The following is a 26,937-nucleotide window of genomic DNA, read 5'->3' on the forward strand; positions in this document are numbered from 1 at the left end:
AGCTGCCAATGGAGGGACAGAAAGCTCTCAGATTTCATCAAAAAGATCTACATTTGTGTTCCGAAGATGAACAAAAGTCTTACGGGTTTGGACGAAATGAGGGTGAGTAATTAATGACAGAATTTTCATTTTTGGGTGAACTATCCCTTTAAAATCTGGAACAGATTTGGCATTCTTCTTTGGATTTTGAAAGAGTGGTTTTGGATTTATGAGTGAAAGTCTGTGGTTAAAATTACTTCCACATTTTGTTCTACAACATAAACTACCTAATTAGCCAACATGAAAGTTGCTTAAAACATATGGCTGCAGCTACCATAAAGATGTTGGGTAAAAAGTGTAAGGTCTTATGCCATAAAAGTGTAAGGTCTTATGATTTGGGCAACTGTTGTATACCTCATGTAGAAACTTGTCAAATTATTGGCAGTTATTTTGCCTATTTTTGCTCCGCCAAGTAAATAGCTCAAAGTCAAAGCAGAATCAGAGATAACCGCCGTTATTTATATGGAGTACATAAAGATTTGGTTTGCAGGTAACCATGTCATTTCCATTTTATCCAGTGGCAGAATTCAGGGTGTGTGCTGCACTTAATTTTGTTTTAAGTGTTTAATGTCATCGGCGCCAGCTCAGGCTCATGGGCCCGGTTGTCTCGCTAGGCTTTGCGCCGCGTATGCCAGCTGCTCTATCTCCTCCTGCCAGTCCAGCCCACCCTCTCCTCAAGTTACCCGAGATAACACAGCTCAGAGAAATCTGTCCTCCTACCCCTCCCTCACTTGGCCCCGGGCCCCTATGATAGAGCGCTAAGCGTGGACTCTTAGGGATATCAGGGGGTGTGCAGTTTGGACAGTAACCCAAGCCAGTACAAACACAGCCCAAATATATCCACAGCCACTCTGCGGTTGGGGATCGAATGGGCATCTGGATAAAGACTGGCACTAGAGTAGAGGCAAAAAGAATAACAGAAGGAAAGAAAGTTTAGGATCTTACTTTTGTTGGCTGAAAGGTGTCCAAAAAGCAGGCTGGGATGAACTTCACTCTGGGCTTCAAAGCAGGGTTGGAAGACTCAAGTTCAATGGAGAACTTGGAGAAGCAGCTCATTTGCCCCATCTGTCTGGAGATATTCACTAAGCCTGTGGTCATCTTACCCTGCCAGCACAACCTCTGTAGGAAGTGTGCCAATGATGTTTACCAGGTATTGCTTCATTCCTATTATAGTGTTCTAGTGTCCTTTTTGTCAGGTTGAATGGTCATACAGAAACTCCATTAACAAAGAGCTGTTCAGTTTGAAGTCTTAAAGGGTTCACCCAAAAATTCTGTCATTAATTACTCACCCTCATGTCGTTCCAAACCTGTAAGACTTTTGTTCATCTTCGGATAACAAATGAAGATCTTGTTGATGAAATCTGAGCTTTCTGTCCCTCCATTGGCAGCTACACAACTACCACTATGACGCTTCAAAAAGTTCATAAGGAGATTGTAAAATGAATCCAAATGAATCGAGCGGTTTAGTCCAAATGTTCTGAAGAGACATGATCGCTTTGAATGATGAACAGATTCAATATATGCTTTTGTTCACATATAAACATTTATCAACACACTGATCAGTTGTGGTAAACAGAAGCTTCAACAAAAACCAATGAGGTTCATTCTCGTGTTACGCAGCACGTTTGAAGATGAACAAAAGTCTTACGGGTTTGGACAAAATGAGGGTGAGTAATTAATAACAGAATTTTCATTTTTGGGTGAACTATCCCTTTAAAATCAGGAAGAGATTTGGTATTCCTCTTTGGATTTTGAAAAAAGTGGTTTTGGATTTATGAGTAAAATAACTTCCACATTTTGTTCTACAACATAAACTACCTTAACCAACATGAAAGTTGCTTAAAACATATGGCTGCAGCTACCATAAAGATGTAAGTGTAAGGTCTTATGATTTGGGCAACTGTTGTAGGCTATACATGTCTATTTTTGCTCCGCCAAGTAAATAGTTCCAAGTCAAAGCAGAATCAGCCGCGTATCAGAGCAACAGTGGTGTCTGGAATGAACAAATCGCTTTAGTGAATGATTCAATGACTCATAAGGTGTTTCTCAAACTATGGTCCCATTGCATGAAAATGTCACTTTATGAGTTTTTTAACCTTAATATGAGTTCCCCTAGCCTGCCTATGGTCCCCCAATGGCTAGACGTTTTGATAGGTGTAAACCAAGCCCTGGGTATTTTTGAGAAAATGAAAGCTCAGACGAGCGAATCTAGAAATCTTCCCTTTATGTCGTCATAAGGGGACAGGTTACCTCCCCTTTCCCTTCTTTGCCCGCAAAAAGAATTTGGCCCGCCCATGAGAAAATGAGCTGCGCGAGCGCGATATTGGTTTTTCCTCGAAAGACATTGTAGGATTGAAAATAATCCAAGATATTTTAAATGAACAAAGATATTTGCTTTACTGTTTCCATCCCCTCTTTCTACCACAAGGACCATTTGAAGTTCCTAAAGGCACAGAGGTTTCTGATAGTGATCTAGGCCTGTAGGCCAATAAGTTTGTACTTTGGGGGTCAATGAATTGTCACACCTTTAGTACATGGGGGAAGTGTAATTATCTGATTGGTCAGTTTGAATGTCTCACGTTTGGGTTTTAGTCACATGGTCAGGAAAAGGATAAAAGAAGATTGAAACTGTTGCTCTGGGTCTTTTGATGCTCTGGCTCTCTTCTTCTCTTATTCTTCTCTTCTTATTCTTGGGGCTCTCTCCTTTTGCCTCCTCTTTTCTTTGTCTCTCTCTCTCTCTCTCTCTCTCTCTCAGGTAACATTTTACATGCTGGGTAAGATTAATGGTATAAGTTATCATCATCTCATACATCTATTTTGTAACTATTTTAAGTGTAACCATAACCATATTTTGTCATTAAACCTTTTCAATTACAACTAATGTGCTAACTAGTTTTGATCTGGTATTGACTTTGAAGTGCTACATATTGCAATACAATATCGTCACTCTCTATAGCAACGCTCTCCCACAAATATTAAGCTATTTTAACTGCACATATTTCTGTCGTTGGTATAAGTGGCAATGGGTGGAATAGACAAGAAATGTGCAGTTTTCTACCATCTTGCTAATAACGTTTCTTTAGTTATCCGGCAGTCTTGCAGCTTGAACCACTGCAGGAATCCACCCTTACAACATCATGGCTTGCAAACGAGCGAAGCATGACAGTTGCTCACTGTTTGGATGTACAAATGAACACAAAAGTATTTTTTTAGTTCCTTAATCCGAGGCTATGAAGAACCAGTGGGTTATGTGAATTTCTGATGTGTAATTGTTCAAGTTCAGACAGATAATTCTCTCAAAGTCGTTCAATACTGTTTATGCATCAGTAAATCAAGCCAGTGACTAATAAACTTCACGTCGTTTCTCTTAGTAGGATGAAAATAATCTTACTTAAACTGTGATTAATATATATACAGAAAGCGACCAAAGAACAATCCCTTTCCAATCGCCCAAGCTGTCAATCACACACAGCGCGAGTTTATCTGGACACTTGCCAAAACTCATTATGAAATCAATGACGCTGTTACGCTGCACAACGAAGCTCTTACTGTACTTACCTCATGTTTGCATTGGTGAAATCATTAGTGAGAGTGCAGAAACTGCGTTGCAATGATAAGATCTTCATTCACGCGATCAACAGGCTGTCATCTGCTCAATGCTCATCACTGCAACCTTTTATGTGATGGGAATAGATTTAAAAAACTTCACGATTCGTTAATCCTGATAGCTGTAATAGTAAAAACGTATAATAGCTGTAATAGAAAAAGTTTTCGAGAGAGTTCCACATGTAATGCTAAATATTTCATATGCAAGCATGTCAGCCAATCACAGCAGTGGGCGTTTACACTGAAGTCTCACAGCAGACACGCCCCTTCAAACAGAGCGTTCAAATCAGAGGCTAAAATCAGGCTAGGAAATATGCCTTTTATTTCTAAATTATTACAACTTTTGATCTAAAAAACATACTAACATTATAAGGGCACCCCAGGAAACATTCTAAAATAATAAAATAATCCATGCAATGGGACCTTTAAAAGTCATTTTTGAGATGACTACTGTTGTGAGTTTGAAACAAGACCTTAGAGGCAAAGCAGACAAATAGAGATTAATAATCATTCAGCATTTCTGATTTATGCAAAAACTCGTTTACTTTGTTCCTTTGAGGTATTAGTCTAGGCATCTCATCATCAAGATGAGGTTCTCAGTTGGAGCCATTAGTATTCCCTCTCAGAGTGGGTGACGTTGTTGGGCCAGACTTTACCATGACTGAGAGCTGCTATCCATCTATATTAATTCTCATCTTTCACTTTTAACAATTACCCAAAGATAACTGACAGACAAATTACACCGTTTGGTGGGCAAAGGCATCCATTCATTCACCTATTAATTTGGCCACACAGCAGGTTTGCTCTTTTCTTAGTCCTACTTTATTTTGTATAGGCCTATTAGTCACATGGAAGATGAAACAGTCTTAAAGGAATAACTAGCCTATATGTGAAATGCCATAAATTATATATTGTTGACTCACCCGTTAGCTTACAGAAAGTACACTGGTGTGTGCAATGGCCGATTAACTAATGTTTTACTAAAATTCTTTTACTGGTTTAGGCCTCTAGCTCTTTTTGGCAAAACCGGGGCTCTACCACTCTGTCTACAGGGGGACGCTTCCGCTGCCCATCTTGTCGCCATGAAGTGATATTGGACCGGCATGGTGTATATGGCCTTCAGAGGAACCTGCTAGTGGAGAATATCATTGATATCTACAAATCAGAGTCTACCAGGTCAGTTTCGACTTGGAGTCATCTCCAAAGCGCTGGCTTTTTCTGGGCCTGTTTCAAGCTCCAAGAACAAGCATATCTGTTTTGGAAGCACTGAGATGAATGAAAGCTATTTGTTGTAGAGGATTCAAAGCAGTCCTTTCTGTATAGAGATCCAGCAACCCCCCCGAGCTGTGTAGCAAAAATACACTGTACGCCAACAAATTTAAATTGTTACAAAAGTCTAGTGACACGCCACTAACCGACACTTGTTCTGTTTCATCAATGAAGCTTAAACCCTGTGTAGTGACACAAATATGTGATTTACACACATGTGGGAGATTTTCTGCCACGCCATGTAAACACAACAGAGACATGGGACCTGAGGCTCTGGTGACTGCTGCAATCCTTTGCCAAAACACTAAATATAACTAGGACGCTTTATCCCTGTGGCAATAAACAATGTGTCATGAGACCTCCTGTGAAAAATATGCGTAATTGGGTATAATAAGACAGATAGACTTTGAGGCCTTTTGTAACAAACGCTGAGGTGCTTATCATGAATACGTAATGTAACATGGTTAGTAATGTGTCTTTGATGGAAAGCAGGTCACCTGAATGTAGAGGTTGTTTCAAAGACACAAAAGATCAGTTGTGTGCATATACACACACAACTGATCTTTTGTGTCTTTGAAGCAACCTCTACATATACAGTGCTGGTCAGAATTATTTGCCCCCTTGGTAAATATGATCAAAGATGGCTGTAAAAAATAAATCTGCATTGTTAATCTAACCTTTCATTGAAGTAAAAGAATTGAAAGTGGGGGGAAAATCACATTATGAAATAAATGTTTTTCTCCAAAACACGTTGGGAACAATTATTTGCCCCCTTTTATTAAATACTTTTTGCAACCTCCTTTTGCCAAGATAACAGCTCTGAGTCTTCTCCTATAATGCCTGATGAGTTTGGAGAACACCTGACAAAGAGATCAGAGACCATACAGAATCTCCCACTCATTTTCTATAGGGTTCAGGTCAGGGTACTGGGATTACTGGGAAAATTAGGCCCACAGCATTAAAGATACAGCAGAGTATTTCATTTTACACATGGGGTACTTTTTTGTATCCCTGTGTGCAGCAAACTCTTAAGATGGGTTGGAGCACACAGGGATAAAAAAAGCAAACACTTAATATGGGGATATATATATAAATTGACAAATTATTTCAAATTCAAATCCTATTTTCTTTCTTAACTCTCTCTCTCTCTCTCTCTCTCTCTATATATATATATATATACACACACATATACATATACACACTAAATTTTTTTTTTTTTTTTACAAGAGAAAAAAAATTGCCCAGCTGGTAAGAAAAATAAATCTTATTAAATGTGATGTAAATGTTTTAACATTTTTAAAAAGAAGACGACACAAAATATTTATTTAAAAATGTCTAGTTAATTCACATCCTATTTCTTTCTGGTTGAATATTGCTTCACTCTGAAATACATCAGATTATGGAAGTAAAATGTTTTTATTTATTTTTATTTGTTTATTTAGGTTATTTCAAGGAGATTTCAAGAATGTCAAACATTTTTGACATAAACTTATAAATGCTAATTAGTATTTACAACTTATAAATATATCCTGTAGTAATAAATCCAGTCACCATAATGTGGTTTCATATGACTACACTATCAGCAGACATCCACTGGATGGCAGTCTTTCATCAACATATTCTGTTTTGAACAAGCCTGCTGCCAACACACTGCACATACAAACCATCTCTTTCCACTTGAGAAGACAGATTAGGACAGATGCTTGTTGAAAAGGTCTATGTGAGTAATGTGCCCATTTTAGGACAGAATATCATATTAGTTGCATCAATCACTTTTAAACGGAGCACCTGCTGCAAATGCCTTTAACGTCAGATTTTCGCATCAGCTCCCGTTATAGTGATTCACCTCAGGGGAAGTGATATCTTACCTCCCATGTCACAAAGAAAGAATGCTTGTTGTTGTGTGTAGTTTATCATTACATGCACAATTTAGAACCAGTGACATTTGCTATTCAGAATTGAGTTAAGGATGTCTTTTAAATTTTGAAGGTAGCAAACTGGAAGAATTCTATTGTACAATTCAAATTCAAATTTGAATTTGAATTCTGCAGTATATAACTAGTCTTATTTGTAGTTTTAGAATTCTAGAATTTCCATCTATAGTTATGTTAAAATAATGAGCTGGACATTGTGTTGTGCTGTATGGCAAAATGAATTGCTTTGATAATTGTTTTACGGTATTTTACTGTTCAAAACTTTTAGGTAATTAAACTGTATCGTCAAGAAAAATGATCTTTTTTGTTTATACTGTAAGGTGCAGTATGTGTCTATACAGTAACTGACTTTAAAATAAAGCTATTGTTTGCCACTGTTATTGCCCAGAAAAAAAAGAAACACTAAATTTTGACTTCTCAGCCTCCCTGGGAAAGTCTATGCCAGGGTACTGGAGAGGAGAATCCGGCCGATAGTAGAACCTCGGATTCAGGAGGAACAGTGTGGTTTTCGTCCCGGTCGTGGAACACTGGACCAGCTCTATACCCTCTACAGGGTGCTGGAGGGCTCATGGGAGTTTGCCTAACCAATCCACATGTGCTTTGTGGATTTGGAGAAGGCATTCGACTGTGTCCCTCGCGGCGGCCTGTGGAGGGTGCTCCGGGAGTATGGGGTCCGGGGCCCTTTGCTAAGGGCTATCCAGTCCCTGTACGACCGGAGCAGGAGCTTGGTTCGTATTGCCAGCAGTAAGTCAGACTTGTTCCCGGTGCGTGTTGGACTCCGGCAGGGCTGCCCTTTGTCGCCGGTTCTGTTCATAATTTTTATGGACAGAATTTCTAGGCGCAGCCAGGGGCCGGAGGGGGTCAGGTTTGGGGACCACACAATTTCATCTCTGCTCTTTGCGGATGATGTTGTCGTGTTGGCCTCATCAAGCCAGGACCTCCAGCATGCACTGGGACGGTTTGCAGCCGAGTGTGAAGCGGCTGGGATGAAAATCAGCACCTCCAAATCCGAGGCAATGGTTCTCAGTCGGAAAAGGGTGGTTTGCCCGCTTCAGGTTGGTGGAGAGCTCCTGCCTCAAGTGGAGGAGTTTAAGTATCTTGGGGTCTTGTTCACGAGTGAGGGAAGGATGGAACGGGAGATTGACAGGCGGATCGGTGCAGCTTCTGCAGTAATGCGGTCGCTGTACCGGTCTGTCGTGGTGAAGAAGGAGCTGAGCCGCAAGGCGAAGCTCTTGATTTACCAGTCAATCTACGTTCCTACTCTCACCTATGGTCATGAGCTGTGGGTCATGACCGAAAGGACAAGATCCCGGATACAAGCGGCCGAAATGAGCTTTCTCCGCAGGGTGGCTGGGCGATCCCTTAGAGATAGGGTGAGAAGCTCAGTCACCCGGGAGGAGCTCAGAGTAGAGCCGCTGCTCCTCCACATCGAGAGGGGTCAGTTGAGGTGGCTCGGGCATCTTTTCCGGATGCCTCCTGGACGCCTTCCCGGGAAGGTGTTCCGGGCATGTCCCACCGGGAGGAGACCCCGGGGAAGACCTAGGACACGCTGGAGAGACTATGTCTCCCGGCTGGCCTGGGAACGCCTCGGTGTCCCCCCGGAAGAGCTGGAGGAAGTGTCTAGGGAGAGGGAAGTCTGGGCATCCCTGCTTAGACTGCTGCCCCCACGACCCGGCCCCGGATAAGCGGTAGAAGATGGATGGATGGATGGACTAAATTTTGAAAAAGATCAATATTCAAATTGTTTGACAACATGCCCCAATAGCAGGTTAGCTGTGTCATCAAATAGAAATGATTAAATAAAAATGTAATATTATATTATATATTTATTTATATTTTATATGTATTATCATAATTACTTTTTCCTCTGGAAAAACCTGGGGTCAGCGCTTTGCTAAAGGGCATAGTGGTGATAGCTAAATTTTGCAATCTCTGATTTACCAATGCAAATCTTTAACCTTTCCACCGCACCATAAATCTCTTTCTGTTTTGACTCCACAGGTTACTCCTGCCCAAAACAGACCAACAGCAGCTGATGTGTGACCAGCATGTGGAGGAGAAGATCAACATCTACTGCCTCACCTGTAAGACACCGACATGCTCCATGTGCAAGGTGTTCGGGGCTCACAAGGACTGTGATGTGGCCCCACTGCCGGTCATCTACAAGAGACAAAAGGTAGAGGATTTGCATACAGTATAATTGACTTCATCAACCAGACAATCCGGGGTTTTTTTTAAGTTTGTTTTACTTAGTTTGTTGTGGTGTGAATGACCTCAGAATAAAACACAGGCTGTTTTGAGGCTGTGGTGCGACACTGAGAACTAGACAGATGTGTTTATGACACGCTGACCAACAGGTTTCACACATTGCAAGTGGCTCGATCTCACCAAACTTCTTTCGCATCAACACTCACTCAAATGTGAACACATAAAGTACACAGACCACCAGCAGCCCTGACTCAACCAATGACTGCTTCCTCTTCAACCAATGACCTACTTTTTCAGTTTTTGCTGCATCTAATTTGTCTAACAAATGAGCTATTTATGTTTTCTGAAGAGATTAATCAAGAAGTCAAGTTTAAAAGAGCCCACCCAGTCTGTATGATATTCCGGCCCCTAAATATGACTCAGTCGCATCCCTCCTTCATATTAAAGGTGCACTATGTAACTTTTTTGTTCAAAATCAACATTTAAATAATGAGTCAATACATCATCTATCCTTCTTCTTCTCTGTAACTGATGAACTTTTATTTGGTTATTAAACTGAACTGAATCAACAATGACTTGAGCTGAACAAAACTGACTTGAGCTGAATAATGATGCTATTGCTTTACATCGGAATATACCTGTTTATTACTGTGAAGATGCTATATAAATAAAGGTGGCTTGACTTGACGAAGTATGAGCAATTGCAATGCTCTATAGCAAGCACCAATAATAGCACATCACAGAACAGACAATACGTCTTACATAGGACCAAGATACTTATGAGATTATGGTTGTTAAAAAGCAAACAAACGAAACAAAAAACAGGACAAATGTGTTTCGTCACACAAAAAACGTGTAGCATCACAGCAGTTTTGTCACTTTCGGGTGCTTTCTTAACCTACATGATATTGAGGTCTTGGCCTACTGCACCTCTTGTGAAATGGCTAGTAATGAAGGTCTTCATACCAGGGTGCAACTGGCCCTGAGAAATGAGTCACTCCTCCCTGTTGTGTTTGAGTCATAGCAGCTTCTTCTGGTCTTTACCTTTTATTTGTCAGTTTTGTCCTCTGTAAGTGCCTGTTCTCATCTCTCTCTCTCTCTCTCTCTCCCTTCAGCAGCCACCAGATGAACAATGACTAAATGTATCAGCCTTTCCCAATAGAAAAGCATGTGCATGGTGGACACCATATGTCGATCTGTTATTTGCAGCGTTCCTATGCTGAAGGTCAATTCTCATCATCAGAAATAGCTCTTTCTTCTTGTAGTATATCTACAGTATATCTACTTCTGTGACTCTTGGTTTTGGGGAGCTGGAACAGAATGGTCGTAACGCTGCAGGATCATATTGGGTGGTCGATGCCCAAACCGGCTCCCAAACCACCATAATTTTTGCCAGGTGGCTATGATGACATTTTCTCTTTTAGTCATGGCCCACTATAAACAGTGAATCACTCATTTCAAATGCAAATCAGCTAAGTTTGATCAGTCATGACGGGTAACATTCCTACAATCTCGGCTTTTAGTTCACATGCTGTTCTCTTGTCTGTAAGTGTGGTTATCACAAGTTGCATAGCCAAGTCTGACATGGCTTTCTTGTGAAAGATGACACGTTGAGTGCATTGGTCATGTGTTTGACCAATGCACCCCCCCTTTATTTTATGAAGACCTGTCACAATTGGTTATATTCTGCTGTTTTGTCTCAGACAGAGCTAAATGATGCCATAGCCATCTTGATGGTAGGAAATGACAGAATACAGGCCCTGATCTCACAGATGGAGGATATTTGTAGGACTGTCAAGGTGAGAAAGAAATGTTACTGTAAACCACAACAGTTATGATATTGTGTGATAGGACTGGGTGATATATTGAATATTCAAGATATATTCATGATGATTAAACATTTTGAATATTCTTGGCTGCAGTGGCTGTTTGGTTAAAATGATGGACCCTCTGATTCACAATTTTAAGCCATTTTAGGGCAAATATTTATGTTACAAAAGTATCCTGAAATGCTTTCGTCCATCGAGAGAATTTTTTTTTGCTATATTGCCCATCTCTTGACAGTGATGATTAAAAAAAATAATAATAATTGTTGAAACTATTGATGTTTAACTTTTACTTCAAACTAAAACAGTCGCTGGTAATCTTTTGCAGGAAAATGGTCGTCGACAGATGCAGCACATCTCTGATAAGTTTGATGAACTTTTTGCCATCCTAGAAGAGCGTAAAAGAGAACTAGTAGAGACTGTCGGCCGTGAGCAAGACCAAAAACTAAGCCATGTTCGCTCCCTTATCCGTCTCCAAGGAGACCACTTAGAGATGTCCATCAAACTGGTGGAAACAGCCATCCAGTCCATGGAGGAACCTCAGATGGCTGTGTTTCTGCAGGTACAACTCTATCTATCTATCTATCTATCTATCTATCTATCTATCTATCTATCTATCTGTCAGGTTCAAAACTTTTTTTGTCAACATATTAAGAGTTAAAGGTTTCTACAGAGGGGATATTGGATATTTTTATCACTCCATAAATCATAAAATACTGTCAACAGCCAGAAAAAAGAATACATTTTCACAATTTTTTGGGGGGGGGAAAATGTTGCATAAAATCAGTTGAATGATATATGAGTAAACCAGTGGCTTGCAGAGGCAAAGTCCTCAGTTTTTTTTTTACATTTTATATATATATACACTCACCTAAAGGATTATTAGGAACACCTGTTCAATTTCTCATTAATGCAATTATCTAATCAACCAATCACATGGCAGTTGCTTCAATGCATTTAGGAGTGTGGTCCTGGTCAAGACAATCTCCTGAACTCCAAACCGAATGTCAGAATGGGAAAGAAAGGTGATTTAAGCAATTTTGAGCGTGGCATGGTTGTTGGTGCCAGACATCTGCTCAGTTACTGGGATTTTCACGCACAACCATTTCTAGGGTTTACAAAGAATGGTGTGAAAAGGGAAAACATCCAGTATGCAGCAGTCCTGTGGGCGAAAATGCCTTGTTGATGCTAGAGGTCAGAGGAGAATGGGCCGACTGATTCAAGCTGATAGAAGAGCAACTTTGACTGAAATAACCACTCGTTACAACCGAGGTATGCAGCAAAGCATTTGTGAAGCCACAACACGCACAACCTTGAGGCGGATGGGCTACAACAGCAGAAGACCCCACCGGGTACCACTCATCTCCACTACAAATAGGAAAAAGAGGCTACAATTTGCACGAGCTCACCAAAATTGGACAGTTGAAGACTGGAAAAATGTTGCCTGGTCTGATGAGTCTCGATTTCTGTTGAGACATTCAGATGGTAGAGTCAGAATTTGGCGTAAACAGAATGAGAACATGGATCCATCATGCCTTGTTACCACTGTGCAGGCTGGTGGTGGTGGTGTAATGGTGTGGGAGATGTTTTCTTGGCACACTTTAGGCCCCTTAGTGCCAATTGGGCATCGTTTAAATGCCACGGCCTACCTGAGCATTGTTTCTGACCATGTCCATCCCTTTATGACCACCATGTACCCATCCTCTGATGGCTACTTCCAGCAGGATAATGCACCATGTCACAAAGCTCGAATCATTTTAAATTGGTTTCTTGAACATGACAATGAGTTCACTGTACTAAAATGGCCCCCACAGTCACCAGATCTCAACCCAATAGAGCATCTTTGGGATGTGGTGGAACGGGAGCTTCGTGCCCTGGATGTGCATCCCACAAATCTCCATCAACTGCAAGATGCTATCCTATCAATAATGGGCCAACATTTCTAAAGAATGCTTTCAGCACCTTGTTGAATCAATCCCACGTAGAATTAAGGCAGTTCTGAAGGCGAAAGGGGGTCAAACACAGTATTAGTATGGTGTTCCTAGTAATCCTTTAGGTGAGTGTATATATATATGTATATATATGTATATATACACATATATATATATATATAAAATGTAAATTTGTGTCCCTGTTACACGTAGTTTTTACATTTTCCTGGTTGAATAAACATTACATAAAGACCAAATACAATTCTATTTTGTATATTTACACTATATAATTATTGTTCTATTTATTAACACCAAGTATAAATCTCATCAAGTTTTTCTCAATCTCATTTTTACATTTATTCCAAAATAATAACTAAAGGCAGTAACAATTTAAACAATATATTTTATTTGTGAAATGAAGTTCAGCTGTTCTTCGTGACAAAGCAGTGATATCTAAGTGGGTGAGTTGTTTACTTACTTTTTTAATTAGTCTTCCCATTAACGCCATCATTTTCTTCATTTAGGCCCATTCGCGAACGTGCATGAAAACAAGAGGCAATATTTATCGCACATATCAATCAATCATATCCAACCATAACAGATCATATCCAATCATAGTGTGATGGAGGCATTGCCTCCTCTCAGGTGACTTTCCCCCATTCATTCTCAATTACCCCCCACCAAACCCAGCGCACACTTTAAGGGGTCTGTTAAAAGTCAATAGGCTCAGGGGAGGCACGAGAGACCTTTTTAATGTCACATTTTGTAATTTTTTTCTTTGTAATATCAATTATTTTCTCATCCAATTTTTTTGAGGAGACACGGCCTCCCTTGCCTCCTCTGAGAACAAAAATATGTAACTGAAAAGTGCTAATGAAGTGGAAAACGGCCTTTTAAAGGCACACTATGCAGTTTCCGTATGCAGTCGCTGTGGAATACTTGTATTTAACGTTACTATCGTAAATACCACTCGCGCAGAGCCGTCTCTGCACTCTTCCGACCGCGCTTTCTTCGTTTTCTTCGTCGACTCTGCCATGATTCACGTCTGAAATGCGCGCTAGTGTCTTCCATAGAGGCTGCTTCATATGTTGTTGATGTATATTACGTCGTGCCGTAAAGCAAGTCGTGATTCTCGCGAGATTTGTCGGGGCGCCACCTCTCAGACCCCCCACCCCTTTACTATCGGGATGATTCGCCCTACTACGAGTTCGTTTACCATCGAAATTATTTAGAAGCTGTTATATTAAGGTACAGATCTTGCATAGTGTGCCTTTAAGATATGTTTTGTACATGAAATCTACAGATGCAAATAGATAGTGTAATTTTTTTTTTTTTTTTTTTTTCATTCCACTTATCTGAAACAATGTTATCGAAAGCCAAATAGCCCAAAATCTCCACCAGTGCATGGATTTTTTTTTCCCTGTGGTGTCTTGCCCTTAAAAGTCTAGATCATTAGCCTCTAAGTAGTTTGCAAAGCTACAGACAACATTACCTTGTCTTAAATGATCACTTTCTAAGTTTCTACATCAAACTCACGCAAACCTCTGGCGGTACAGGTGCTTGTGAATATGTGACGTGGACTTATTGAGCTGTGTGGAGCTAATGCTCCAACAGTGGCGGAGCTGTTTGCTTTCAGAGCCGCCTGGAGATGCTTGATGCAAATGACCCAGTCCTTGCGTATGCTTCCTGATCGACACTGTGCCTGTTGCTACTTTTCAAGCATCCTTTAATGACAAGGCCCATGGAGGGGGGCTGACATTGATTGGTGAAAACCTCCCACAGCTGGGGACGGAGGAACACAGATCCCTGTCCTTTGACTAGTGGCTCAAACGGTCAATACTTCACCATGGCTGAGAGCTGCACTCTGCAGAAAGAGACTTTAAACATAGGTGATGGAGAGGTGAAATTGTTTTTTGAAACAGCTTTCACTATAAAGCCTCAGGTGCAGCGCTGCTCTTTTTAACTAGCACTTCTCAGTGCAAACAGAGTGTCAAAGGAAGCTGCCTAACAAGTGTCTGTGATTTAGTATGTGCGCATGAAACTATGATGAAGAGGACTGGGGGTTTTATGTTTTAATCTGCTGCAGAATCCTCTAGTCCTAAAACGAGTGTTCTTCTTTGCTGTGTTCACAGAGTACAAAAGAAGTGTTCAAAAAGTAAGTCAGCTACGAGTGATGTGTTTTGAAGTGTCTAAAAGGGGATAGTTCACCCAAAAATGTCAATTCTGTAATCATTTACTGATATCACGTTACATATCGTGTATGACTTTCTTGATGACCGAATTTTCATTTCACGTTGAACTGTCCCTTTAAACTAAACCATATTCAGCATGTGTGCTTCATCAATATCTGGTGCCTCCTAAAGACTAACAATCATGATTAACAACATCACAGACAATGACTCAACCAGCCTCCCACCCCTAACAACCCACTGTATTATGCATTGATTCATAACATTCATCTACATCAATATTGTGGGAAAGATTCTGGATTTATTGAAATCCCTCATCCTTCCACTTATTTATCTTCTGCTGACTTCTGCGTGTATGTTAGAGTTTTGTGGACCCACTGTATTATTCTAATGTATTTTCAAATGTAATTTAGTCCTGTGATGGCAAAGCTGAAATTTCAGGATTATTGCTCCAGTCTTCAGTCACATGATCCTTCAGAAATCATTCGAATATGCTGATTTGCTGCTCAAGAATAATATCTTATTGTTATCAGTTGAAACAGTTTTGCTGCTTCTTTTGTTTTTGTAACATAAATGTCTTTAATGTCGCTTTTAAGCAATTCAATGCATCCTTGCTGAATATAAATATTAATTTCTTATCTGCTAGCACATTTTTAATGCTCCCCCAAAAGACACTCTACTGACTTTGCAAGTACATGTCAAATTATTCTACTCACCCGGACCCTAACATCTAACTATAACCTAACAGTCTGCTACTCAACTGACTGGTAGTTGACATTTATCTGCAAAGTTAGTATGGTTAGTAGTAGTGATGTAGTTCTCGAGACCGATTTCTGCTTTCTCGGACTCGTCTCGGACTTGTTCCTTCAAAGACTCGGTCTTGACTCGGACTCGGCATAGGCGGTCTCGTCCCCATCACTAGTCCACTAGAATACATACCACTAGAAAAATGTCCTAACTATGATTAAAAAAGTCAGGGTGGGTTTAACATGTTGATGACAGAGCAGCACTGTTGAAGCAGTTTAGAAAAATAGGCAGAAGATGATGCATGTGGTAGGGATTTTTTTAATGATAGTAAAAGCATAGTCCATATTAAGACGTTAAGACTGCTCCTCTAAACAATTCCCAATCTAGCTTAGTCTGTAGGCCTAACTGTTGATTATTAACTGGGGTGATATTAAATCATGAATATGAAAACTGACATGTTTTTATGGTCTTGGTCTCGACTCCTAAAGACTCGGTCTCGACTCGGACTTGACTCGGACTCGACTGTATTTGAAAACCAACGGACTCGGTCTCGACTCGGTCTCGACCCTTCAAAGACTCGGTCTTGACTCGGACTCGGCATAGGCGGTCTTGTCCCCATCACTAGTTAGTAGAATGTCTAAAGTCGACCATCAAAATAAAGTGAATCGTATTGATTCCAAACCTTTGAACTGTGTATGTTAAAAGAAATGTAAGATTAAAATGTAAAATCCCTCAGTGACTTATGCTGACTATTTTTCTCTTACAGTCTTTATCAGTATTTCATTGTTTACTATAGTTGAAGATTACTTTTATCATTTCCTTGTCAAGCACAATATTTCAACTCTGCCATGGGAAAAATCAATGCAGATTTTTTTCTTTTTACAAAAAGTTGAAAAATATGAACAGAAAAGATTGTAATATGTTGCGATTTTGTAAGTCCATATAGCCATTTTGACTAAACATTCAACCCTTTTTTTTATCTTTTAAATGTAACAGATTGAAAAAAAATTATTTGAAAGAGAAATTATCATGGATTATTAACTTTTTTTTTAATAATGTGCCATTTGTTGAGGCACATTTATCTGTTCAAATTATTGTGATAAATAACTGGTACTTTACAATGCTGTAACCACATATTTAGAATTGGCGGTAATAGTTGAAGAAACGGCTATTGAAAAAAACGTTTACTTTGAGCATATTTGAGAAAATATGAAAGACATGAACGTTCAACATTGAGGTTTTCACAGGTATTTCCTTCAGTAAATGCAAGTCTTCCATTGATGCTGCAAGCTAATTGCCTCCAAAAGCAACTTTTCTTTGCAAAATGAAACTTTATGCAGCGTGGGCAATAACGAATGAATCAGCATTCATCACATTTTCCCCCAAAACCTCTAACTGTTTCGAAAAATGCTTACGCTTACAACGCTGTCTAGCTGTGTCTTATGTTTCATGCTACCCTCCACCTGCGGAGACTGCGAGTGGTGCCTCGTGCACCTGCGTCACCAGCACGGGGAGACGGAGGAACTGGGACCTAACGCTATCCGTCACTTTTATATTTGTCCGAGCAACTTCACCGCTCTGTCCTTGACAGGATCACAGACACTGCCAAGGCCACCAACATTGAGCAGACGGAGGCAGGCTTTGAGAGCATGGACCACTTCATCATCAACACGGAGGATGTGGCCGACATGTTGAGAGGCATCGACTTCCAATCAGGTAAAGGCTTCACAGCTATGATGACATCATCTTTCTCATATGTCCAGTTATTTGCATTGGTAAGTTGAAGTTGCATTGCAATGTATTTAGTGATGAAACGTACTTTTGTTGCAGGTGAAGATGGGGAAGACGGCAGTGATGAAGCTCCTGGAGACCTGGCCAACTCACCTGGTCAATCAGGGAGTGGTGATTCAGGGAGATGCTAACTTCTTATTTTTAAACCCAAGGTTAGTTTAAAAGATGAAATCATGGCCTTAAAGGGATGGTTAACCCAAAAAGGAAAATTCTGCTATCATTTGCTCGCCCTCATGTCATTCCAAACCTGTACGAGTTTCTTTCTTCTGTGGAACACGAAATTTTGAAGAACATTGGGAGCCAAACAACTTTGGAGCTCATTGGCTTGGATGGATAAAAGGACATTTCTCAAAATTTGGGCTCCACAAATGAAAGCAAGTCAAGGGAATTAGCCTTTTTTTTTTTTAAATGACTTTTTCCAATGTTCTAACATTGGTACATGATGGTCTGAAAACCATTTAACCCTATAAAGCCTACTGTATCATATTTGATACACACATTTCTCAGGCCTTTAAATTATCAACATCCTCTACTATATGCCTGATTTTTTCAGAAATTTGTAGTGTAATTTTTTATAAATGTCCACCTTCAGGTTGTGGTACATGTGTCTCTTTGCTCTGAAATCTTTTCTGATTTTTATTCAGTAAATGTGAGAATAACTTTTATATTGTTAGTAATATATTAGGATGAATACTTATTGGACTGAAGCAACTTAGGTTTATTTGATTATCCATTTATCATTTAAAAAAAAACAACATGTTAACATGTATCAAATATGATACATCAGGCTTTTGATGAAGGTTCATGTGTACATTTCTCGATCATCGTTGTATTGCATAGCATTATATGTTTTGACCCCACAATAAAAACTACAGAGCTTTGATTTTAAAACTAACCATTTAAATATCATCTTACTAACACATTATCGGGAGATCTAAAGTGACAATTGATATTTATATGCATTTTATGTAAATAGTCTGGTGTACTGTTCTAAAGATCTCATTGATTTACATTACAAGCTATCAGAATGTCATCTTATTTTTTGCCCATATAAATATTAGCATCTGCACCATATTGCTCAGTTTGGGCGTTTTTCCTCCTTAAATATGAGCTCTATATTCTTCTATATCATGCTATGTGAGCTATAAAAGCCTGATGTATTAAATATGATACTCAGCGAAACACACCTGCAAAGTTTTTCATTTATTTAGATGTTTTAAATATTTTATCTAAAAGTTTAATAAACTTTTCCAATTCAAAACATTAGAATTTCTGACTAGTATTTCATACGTCAGGCTTTACAGGGTTAAAGTGTTTCTCTTCTCTATTAGTGCGAATATGGCAGATCATGCAGACGTCCCATCCTGTGATGTGAACATTCTTGGCAACAGTGGCACTCATTGTGTTGAGTACACTCGTCATCTCCTACCAAACTCTATTAAAAATTTGCTGACTAAAGTCTCTGTAAGGCGTCCATAAACATTTGGATCTGGTGAAATGTTGATGTGACACACTCCATCTGTGTGAACCATATACATAAAAATCATCTTAACATCATTGCAAATGGCTGAGAAAAGATCATTTAGTATCATTTGTTTGCAGAAGCCACTTGGTTTAATAATTTTGTATCTGATACAGTTTGCTTTTTTAGTGTGAAAAACATAGGTGATGTGAAATGTAAAACATTTTCTTAATGTGAAATGTAAAAATATATATTTTTCTTAATGTGAAGAAAACTGTAATAATACAAAGGACCTTTTTCCACTATAAAGTACCTTTTGTGCAATGGAAAGTTCTTAATGAGCCATAAATGCCAATAAATTTTCATTTGTAATTTGATTTTCATCCATTTTTATTTGTAAGGAGCTGTTGAGCTCCAAAAATCACTTTAAAAGTCAATGAAAGTAGTTCTTATGACTCATGTGCAATATTCCATGACTGTGCTTATATGAAATCATTATCCCTTCTGAATCTCTTCATTAATTCTCAATCGATGCATCTTTGCTTGTCAAGATCCTTTGATTTAAATTCCAATCTCTTTCTCACTGCCTCTTTTTCAAGCCTTCATGCGGCTTCAGAGGACTTGGAATATTGGGCATAGATTATGTTTAAAGGTGCAGTAAGCGATTTCTGAGAAACGCTGTTGAAAGTGGATCAGACCGAGCACCCCAACACACTTCTATCCAATCAGCAGTTGTGGGCGTGTCCTCTCATGGTGAGAGCGAGCAAGAGGGAGATTTGAAGACTGTAGAAAGAGAGATGGCTGTGAGACATTGCAAAAAAGAAAAGGCCAGGGGAATATCACTGAAAAAAGAAGGGTCATGATCAGGGAAGAGCTTTAGGACCCATATTAGAAAAGCCTGAAAAAGGTAGCTGAGGTTGCGTTGTTTCAGCTCCACACATGAGTATTATTGGCTTTGCTATGTTTCACAGTACCAAGATATTCTGTTGTTGTAATGTTTGCTATTATAACAGAACAGATTTGGGTGTAATTGTTTGTCTGGAGCTATAATCGTGTAGCCTGGCAAGCCAGACCCACATCAAGATGTTGGGTCTTGGAACACACCATTGTCAGGGCTCAATCCGAGAGGCAGGATAAACGGTTGTCTTTCAAATTCCCTCTGCACGCAATAGGATAGCGCTACAACCAACCAGAGCGTTTTCCCACCAGCAGAGCTAGTTGATAGATTAAACTTCGGCAAAACTCCGAACACATCTTCCTTTTTTAAGAATGACTTCAGTGCCGTTCTTTGCTCCTTTCTCAAAGAAAAGCTTAACTCCAGAGTCGCGGCCAAAGCCGATTCGAAAGACCGCTGTTCGCCAGCAGCAGCAGCCATCTTCTTTGTTTTCAAGTAGCAGGGAATTCACGCGAAACCGTCACAACTCTGCCGTCATTATGTTAAGCCCGCCCACCGACTCTATACACGATGTGATTGGCCTGACTAGAGTTTGGTTTTTCCAGCTCGCAAGCCAATGGAGAGTTGCTAGATGACACTGGCTGCAAAATAAAATTTGCTGCCGCTAGGGTGCGTCTGGATTTCTAGGCTCATGTACAGTATGTTCATTTTTGTTCTTCCTTCTCGTTCGTCATCTTCGCTTTATTTTTCGTGAAGCATTATCTTGCTTCGCTTCAGCTATGATAAAGAGAAATCCACTCATGTTCATGCGTTTTGGGGGCGGAGCAATGAAGGGAGGGGTGTGTGTTTAGGGCCATCCTTAGGGTGGTGCAGTGCAACAGTGCTGCTTTTGGGGGCCCTGTGCCAATTGCAAGTGGACCACACTGGGCCCCGCCCAACTTTGTTTTTTTGGGTGTGTTATTTGGATTGATTTCAAATATCAATACATATTTCTCAGAAATTGCTTACTGCACCTTTAATGTGCTTTTTTGTCATTTTTGAAGCATGACAACCCCTGTTCCCCATTCACTTTAATTGTACAGACAACAGCGTGATCATTATGCTTAATTTATCATTTTATTGTACAGCATATACACGCTTAAAAATAATGGTTCTAAAATGGATTTTTCACAGTGATGCCATTTTTAGTTCCTCAAAGAACCTTTCAATAAACAGTTCTTAAAAGAACCATTTTTTTTCTCTGAGTGAAGAACAGTTTAATAATCTAAAGAACCTTTTGTGCAATGGAAAGGTTCCATGGATGTTAAAGGGATACTCCACTTTTTTTGGAAATAGGCTCATTTTACAACTCCCCCAGAGTTAAACAGTTGAGTTTTACCGTTTTCGAATCCATTCAGCCGATCTCCGGGTCTGGCGGTACCACTTTTAGCATAGCTTAGCATAGATCATTGAATCGGACAAGACCATTAGCATCTCTCTCAAAAAAATGACCAAAGAGTTTCGATATTTTTCCTATTTAAAACTTGACTCTTCTGTAGTTACATCGTGTACTAAGACTGACGGAAAATGAAAAGTTGCGATTTTCTTGATTATTACGCAGGAATGAAAGTATAGTTCCTAGCCACATCAGCCTAGAAAATCGCAACTTTTCATTTTCCGTCGGTCTTAGTACACGATGTTACTACAGAAGAGTCAAGTTTTAAATAGTTAAAATATCGAAACTCTTTGGTCATTTTTTTGAGAGAGATGCTAATGGTCTTGTCCGGTTCAATGATCTACGCTAAGCTATGCTAAAAGTGGTACCGCCGGACCCGGAGTTCGGCTGAATGGATTCGAAAACGGTAAAACTCAATTGTTTAACTCTGGGGGAGTTGTAAAATGAGCCTATTTCCCCCAAAAAGTGGAGTATCCCTTTAAAGGTTCTTCATGGAACCATAGATGCCTGTAAAGAACCTTTATTTTTAAGAGTGTGTGAGTAAACAGTAAAAACTTACCAACCAAGGTGTAAAAGTTGTTTCTAAGATTCATGATTTATACAACTTGGAAAATAGTATTTGCACAAAATACATATCCTGTTCTTTAAGAGGTGGGTATCCTGTCATGCAGGGGCATCCCCATCTCTGCAAGCTTTCTTTAAATAACCGTTCCTCTTACTTCAATTTAAAGGTCAGAAACCTCTTTAAATCAGGCAGCATGCAGCTTTCTCTCTGGCACTTTACTGATCTAATAGGACTGTGTGTCCATTGAGTAAGTGCAGCGTTGAGAACAGGGCTAAATCGCAGTGGCAGGCACTCTGCATCTTACCTCTTGGCTTCTGATGGTCCATCCACCCCCACCCGTGCTGGAGCCGTGAGTCCACTTCCACCCATTACTTAATAACCGCCCGTCTCTGTGTCACCCGCTATGGATATATGGCAGTGGAGATATATGACGTGCTCACGGACGCTGACCTTGTCACTCGTGCTGTCAGCTCACTGATCAATTCATGGAGGGAAGGAGAGGGAAAGAGTCATTTGGAGATGCAGCATTCGGTCTAATTATGTGCAGAACTACTCCACACGTGGAATGTGTCCACTCGGAATGAGGATGGATCTTATTTTGAGGATGTGGTGCGTCACAAGCTGACGTACCGGCCTTCGCGTAATTTAAAGCTGTAATTTTTCCTAGAAAAAGGGTTGGTTTTCTTTGCAGGTGTCAGAGGCAGGATGAAGAGGCAATCTGCGGGATGAGATGCGACTTGTTTAACCGTTACTTATGTAACACGTTGTGCACAATGACACGTCCTAAAAACAATGAGTGTTCAGTCAACGTATGTTCTTGCCAATGCAAATCACACACTGTCCTCTCCCACTTGCCCCATTTATGACTAAAATAGACTGAGTGTAAGTGGAAGATTATGGAAGATTTAACTCATATATTTTATTTTTCATTTCCAGGGTATTTCCTGCGCTGACTTAAGAGAGACTATAAGGAGGAGGTTTTGTTTAATCCTTTCAACATGGCAAGAGCTTCTTTCATCTGGCATTTTGTGGCCCTAAGACTCTGAGCTATAGTTCAGTAAGAGGAATTACAAATTTATTCATAGCTTTTACATTCTGGATGTTTAAAAATATGTGTTTATGATGCAGCTTTTGGTCTTTTTTGATCGCATAACTTTAGCAGAGTTGATATTAAGTTAGAGGAGAACATGAAACCAGAAAACATTTGTGGGTTGCCCAAATTATATATATAGTTTTGCATTCTTTTGTTGGTAATCTATACATCAGTATTGTTCATTTTCAAATAAAGATGCTTTGTGTTTTCATTAAAAGTGGTGAACGATGTGTATAACATGGGCTGATATTTCTGTATTTATCTACAAATACACCCAACCTTATTTCAAAATAATGATTAATGATTCATTTGAATTGAAACTGCAAATGTCACTATATCTAGCTCAACCATTAGTATCACATGTAAAAAAAAAAAGGAAACAAAAAAGCTTTTGGAATTATTACCGTTACAGCCCTTCAATTCATGATATGCATTTAACATTTTAAAAGAGCATAGAGTAATTTCCATTGTGACATCTCACCTGTTACTCACCACTTTGTGTTTTTTATGTTTTGTGTAATGTTAATTCAACCCGTGTCTGCTGTGATCATTACCACTTTTAATGGGTGATAATGAGGTTTACATGTTTGCAGTTACTTGTAAAAGGCATGTAGTCTCATTTATTTCTGCAGATTCATGTTCAAAATACAAAGTCATGTTTATGCATTTAGGTGCAATATAAGATGTCATTTACATAATGATAAGCAATATACAATGTACAGTATATCTCTACCACTTTGTAATATTGTCCAACATTATTGTCACAAACGTGGGTTAGCCTCTTGGTTGAAGTGCAAAGATCATTGTTTCCCTCCATGTGAGGAGAACATACTTTTGCACTTATACAATGAGCATCTGGGATTATATTGGCATTATTACCAAAGTATAGCATTTTATGTCATGAGAACACTCCTGTTGGCAAAGCAAGAGGTTGCAACCAAACCAGCCATACAAAAAAAAAAAAAAAACGAACCTTAACAGTGGCCCGTTTACAAGTGGATATCTGATGAAAACCATATTATAGAATTAGCAGTAATAGGATTTGTAATGGTTTAGTAGTACTGTACCTCTTCCATTCATAACACTAATTAGGAGGCCAATAACTTTAAACACTAAAGGGGTACCAGGCAATTGTACATTGATTGATTTGGTAACATATGAACCCTCCTGCACAGCGTTTAGAGGTCCTGAACAGGTCTGTTGTGGCTTTTGCATGTGGTTTCCCGAGTTCTGAAATGGTCCAGAGGTCATGGAGACAGCAGCAGGTCACCAGAAACTCTTCTGGCTAATAGATGGATGCCACTCTTAAAAATAAAGGTTCCACATAACCCTGATGCCACAAGAGAGCCTTTTTGAAGAACTTTTTTATTCTGTAGGTCTTCAAGCCGGATTGCTTTAAATAACCCACTAACCAATAGCCTGATCAGATTTTTTTTTTCATCTCCAAAGAACCACAGCCAACTCAACAACGACAAGGAGGCTGCAAAGAACCACTGAAGAACCTTTATTTCTAAGAGTGTGGGTCGAGCAGGAGGCATCGGTGAATGTCGTGCTTTAGCGAGAGTTTTGGGGGTGTGAAAGAGTGCATTGAGCTTGATCTTTACTCTCCGACTGAAAGCATCATCGTTGGACTACAGCTACTTCCCAACCTCATCTAGATATTTGCGGTTCAGTCCCGCCTGTTCCCTTTGATTCTCGTTCCGCGCCATTTCTATCATGTTTCTCAGCAGGTGGAAGGTGAGGTCGATGGAGATCGGAGGATCGTCGTTCCGTTTGGAAAACTCCTCTAAGCTGTTGTCCTCGTGAGGAGAGCGCAGCTGCGCCGTGGGGAAGTGCTGGAGATGCAGGACACCACCTGCTTTCTGCGCTCCGACGGTTCTCTGCAAATACTGAAGGAGTTTTTCGCCCAGCAGGAACGACACGGCGTCGTTTCCAGCCCTGTTCAGGAGCACGTCGTCTAGCTGGCTGCTCATAAAGCTCATTTCGCGGGGTCGACAGGTGTTCAGCGGGATGTGGGTGATCAGTAAGACTGAAGTAATGAGCAGGACCAAAGGGACGGGCTTCATGCTGGACACAGCCGCGCGCTTCCTGAGGAAAACACCCAGGTGTGTTACTTCACATCGAAACAAAACTTTGACACATGCTGACAATTAAATACTTTCTGCTGCTTTAAGTAAGCTATTAGTAGCCTAGCCTAGTATAAATAACAAAACTCACATTATTTAGCAAAGAGTTATTATAAATAAATCAAAAAAGCTTAGGCCAAAACAAAGAAAAGACTACTTTTTGTAAGTAAATAGACTAGGCTACTACTATCGATTATAAAAATAATAGATACATTTTGAGATAATTCTTTCAAACATTTAGATTTTTAGACAAACGTTTTTTCTCCCCAAAGTATTCATGTTAATTCCAAAAATAATTCCAAAAGGTTAATTTTTTTAAATATAAATGCGATTTTTTGTATTATGTAGGCTAATATAAAAGTATTAGAATATAAAAAAGTTATATCAATATAACAATACCGGTGAAGAGTTAAAAGAGTTGCAACTCGTTTATAAAGCAAAAAAATGGAATCGCTGGTCATGATGATCGTCAATATCACAGCAAATGTCTAGCCTATTTGTACATGCCGTTGTGTTTTAATTAAAAACGAGCAAAAACCGTCAACTAATAATAATAGGCTACCTAATCTACTCTGATAGATTAACCGAATCTTGAAGAAATCCAAACAATCAGCTCAATGAATGAACAATAATGACAGCTCCTGTACAATATAAACACTAAGATCTCATTCTCGAACCTAAGCTTGAATGGCCTCAGTCAAGAAGTTGAAAGCAAGTCATATTAAGGTAACTTACTCGATCGTCTTCTGTTGCTTCAAAAGTACTTGTGAGGAAGAGTGTTTGCAGACAGACTGGAGTGGAGCTCCTGTAGCTCAATGGTTATATACATCACACACCGCTCCATTGACGTCAGTGGAGCTGCATAAACTGCTTGTAAATGAGGCAATTCTGAACTGGAAGGAAGAGTGGAGTAAAGGTGCTGTAGATCCGAAGGACAAGGTGAGGCGGTTTATTTATTTATTTCTGTCTCTCCAAAGTTTTCAATCAGCAAAGATGATCTTGATGCCGTTGCAAAGTCATGAACTTAGTTTCAAAGAAAATGTATCCGAAGTTGGAACAGACAGGTGATCAGTGGATGGTGATACTACTTTGACAATCAAAAGACTTGTTTTTTAAATGCACCTGAGCAAAAGTGAGCTGAGGAGCTGCTGTCGTGATGGATTTCTGCATGGATGGTCATTTGTGGTCAGAAGGAGAGCAGAAGCGCGCGACGGGGACACGAGACTCTGTCCAAGGTGCTGAAATTCTTCAAGACGCAGCCAGACCTCACTGGTTCATTATATTACAATAAAACCATTTCTTTGCATATTTCTATACTGGGTGAGGTGTTTCTACGTACGTTTGTTTGTTTGTATATATATATTGCAACAGTAACGGGTAAATATTGTAATAAATTACACATACATTGCAATATGGCTGTTTCAATACACATACAAAATATTGTTTGAAATTGAACAATTGTTCTTTTTTCAAATAGCCTATAAAGTTATAAGGATTTAGAAACATTGTAAGAACAAGCTCTAGAGTTACAGTAGGCTATATAAGCCATAGTCACAGTATAAATAAACAACATTTGAGAACTTCACCATATAATTCAAGTTAAGCTCTTTAAATAATAATACTGACAATAATAATAATAGTAAAAATACACCACATGGTCATGAATTAAAATGTTTTGTGACTGTAGAAAGATAACGTTTTAAAGCGTGAAATGTGTTCAATAGCCAGATGCAGAGGTTTAGTCACTGTTGAGTATTGTTTCTGGCTAGCTGTCAATTCCCCAGTGACGCAGCATTAACTGAACAAAGATATTTATATTAT

At 39.5% G+C, this 26,937-nt stretch overlaps 2 protein-coding genes across 5 annotated transcripts; one reads left to right on the forward strand and one right to left on the reverse strand.

Annotated features, from left to right (window-relative positions):
• The first annotated feature begins 772 nt into the window (after nt 1-772).
• Nucleotides 773-23,563, forward strand: trim54 (tripartite motif containing 54). 4 transcript variants are annotated; one of them, XM_084432361.1, is made up of 9 exons: nt 773-1,189; nt 4,649-4,821; nt 8,850-9,024; nt 10,760-10,855; nt 11,211-11,444; nt 14,946-14,968; nt 17,341-17,465; nt 17,580-17,692; nt 22,834-23,563. In XM_084432361.1, the coding sequence occupies exons 1-8, from the start codon at nt 1,022-1,024 to the stop codon at nt 17,669-17,671; spliced, it is 1,086 nt and encodes a 361-aa protein (XP_084288487.1). In that variant the 5' UTR covers nt 773-1,021; the 3' UTR covers nt 17,672-17,692; nt 22,834-23,563. The 4 variants fall into 4 exon arrangements, 3 of the variants coding, with proteins under 3 accessions (XP_084288487.1, XP_084288488.1, XP_084288489.1); XM_084432362.1 differs by lacking the exon at nt 22,834-23,563 and adding an exon at nt 18,872-19,378; XR_014629967.1 differs by having other exon boundaries at nt 804-1,189; nt 17,183-17,465; nt 22,834-23,225.
• Nucleotides 23,534-25,905, reverse strand: uts1 (urotensin 1). The gene is made up of 2 exons (XM_084432364.1): nt 25,852-25,905; nt 23,534-25,078 (listed from the first exon to the last, which is right to left on the reverse strand). The coding sequence occupies exon 2, from the start codon at nt 25,054-25,056 to the stop codon at nt 24,628-24,630; it is 429 nt and encodes a 142-aa protein (XP_084288490.1). The 5' UTR covers nt 25,057-25,078; nt 25,852-25,905; the 3' UTR covers nt 23,534-24,627.
• Between the last annotated feature and the right edge of the window lie 1,032 nt (nt 25,906-26,937).

This window comes from Rutilus rutilus (assembly GCF_951802725.1).
Source record: "Rutilus rutilus genome assembly, chromosome: 15".
NCBI lineage: Eukaryota > Metazoa > Chordata > Actinopteri > Cypriniformes > Leuciscidae > Rutilus > Rutilus rutilus.

Coding starts and splice junctions, on each gene's coding strand:
- trim54 (XM_084432361.1), top strand. CDS start 1,022: ATGAACTTCACTCTGGGCTTCAAAGCAGGGTTGGAAGACTCAAGTTCA. Junction 1,190..4,648: donor GTGCCAATGATGTTTACCAG/GTATTGCTTCAT, acceptor TTACTGGTTTAG/GCCTCTAGCTCTTTTTGGCA. Junction 10,856..11,210: donor ATATTTGTAGGACTGTCAAG/GTGAGAAAGAAA, acceptor AATCTTTTGCAG/GAAAATGGTCGTCGACAGAT.
- uts1 (XM_084432364.1), bottom strand. CDS start 25,056: ATGAAGCCCGTCCCTTTGGTCCTGCTCATTACTTCAGTCTTACTGATC.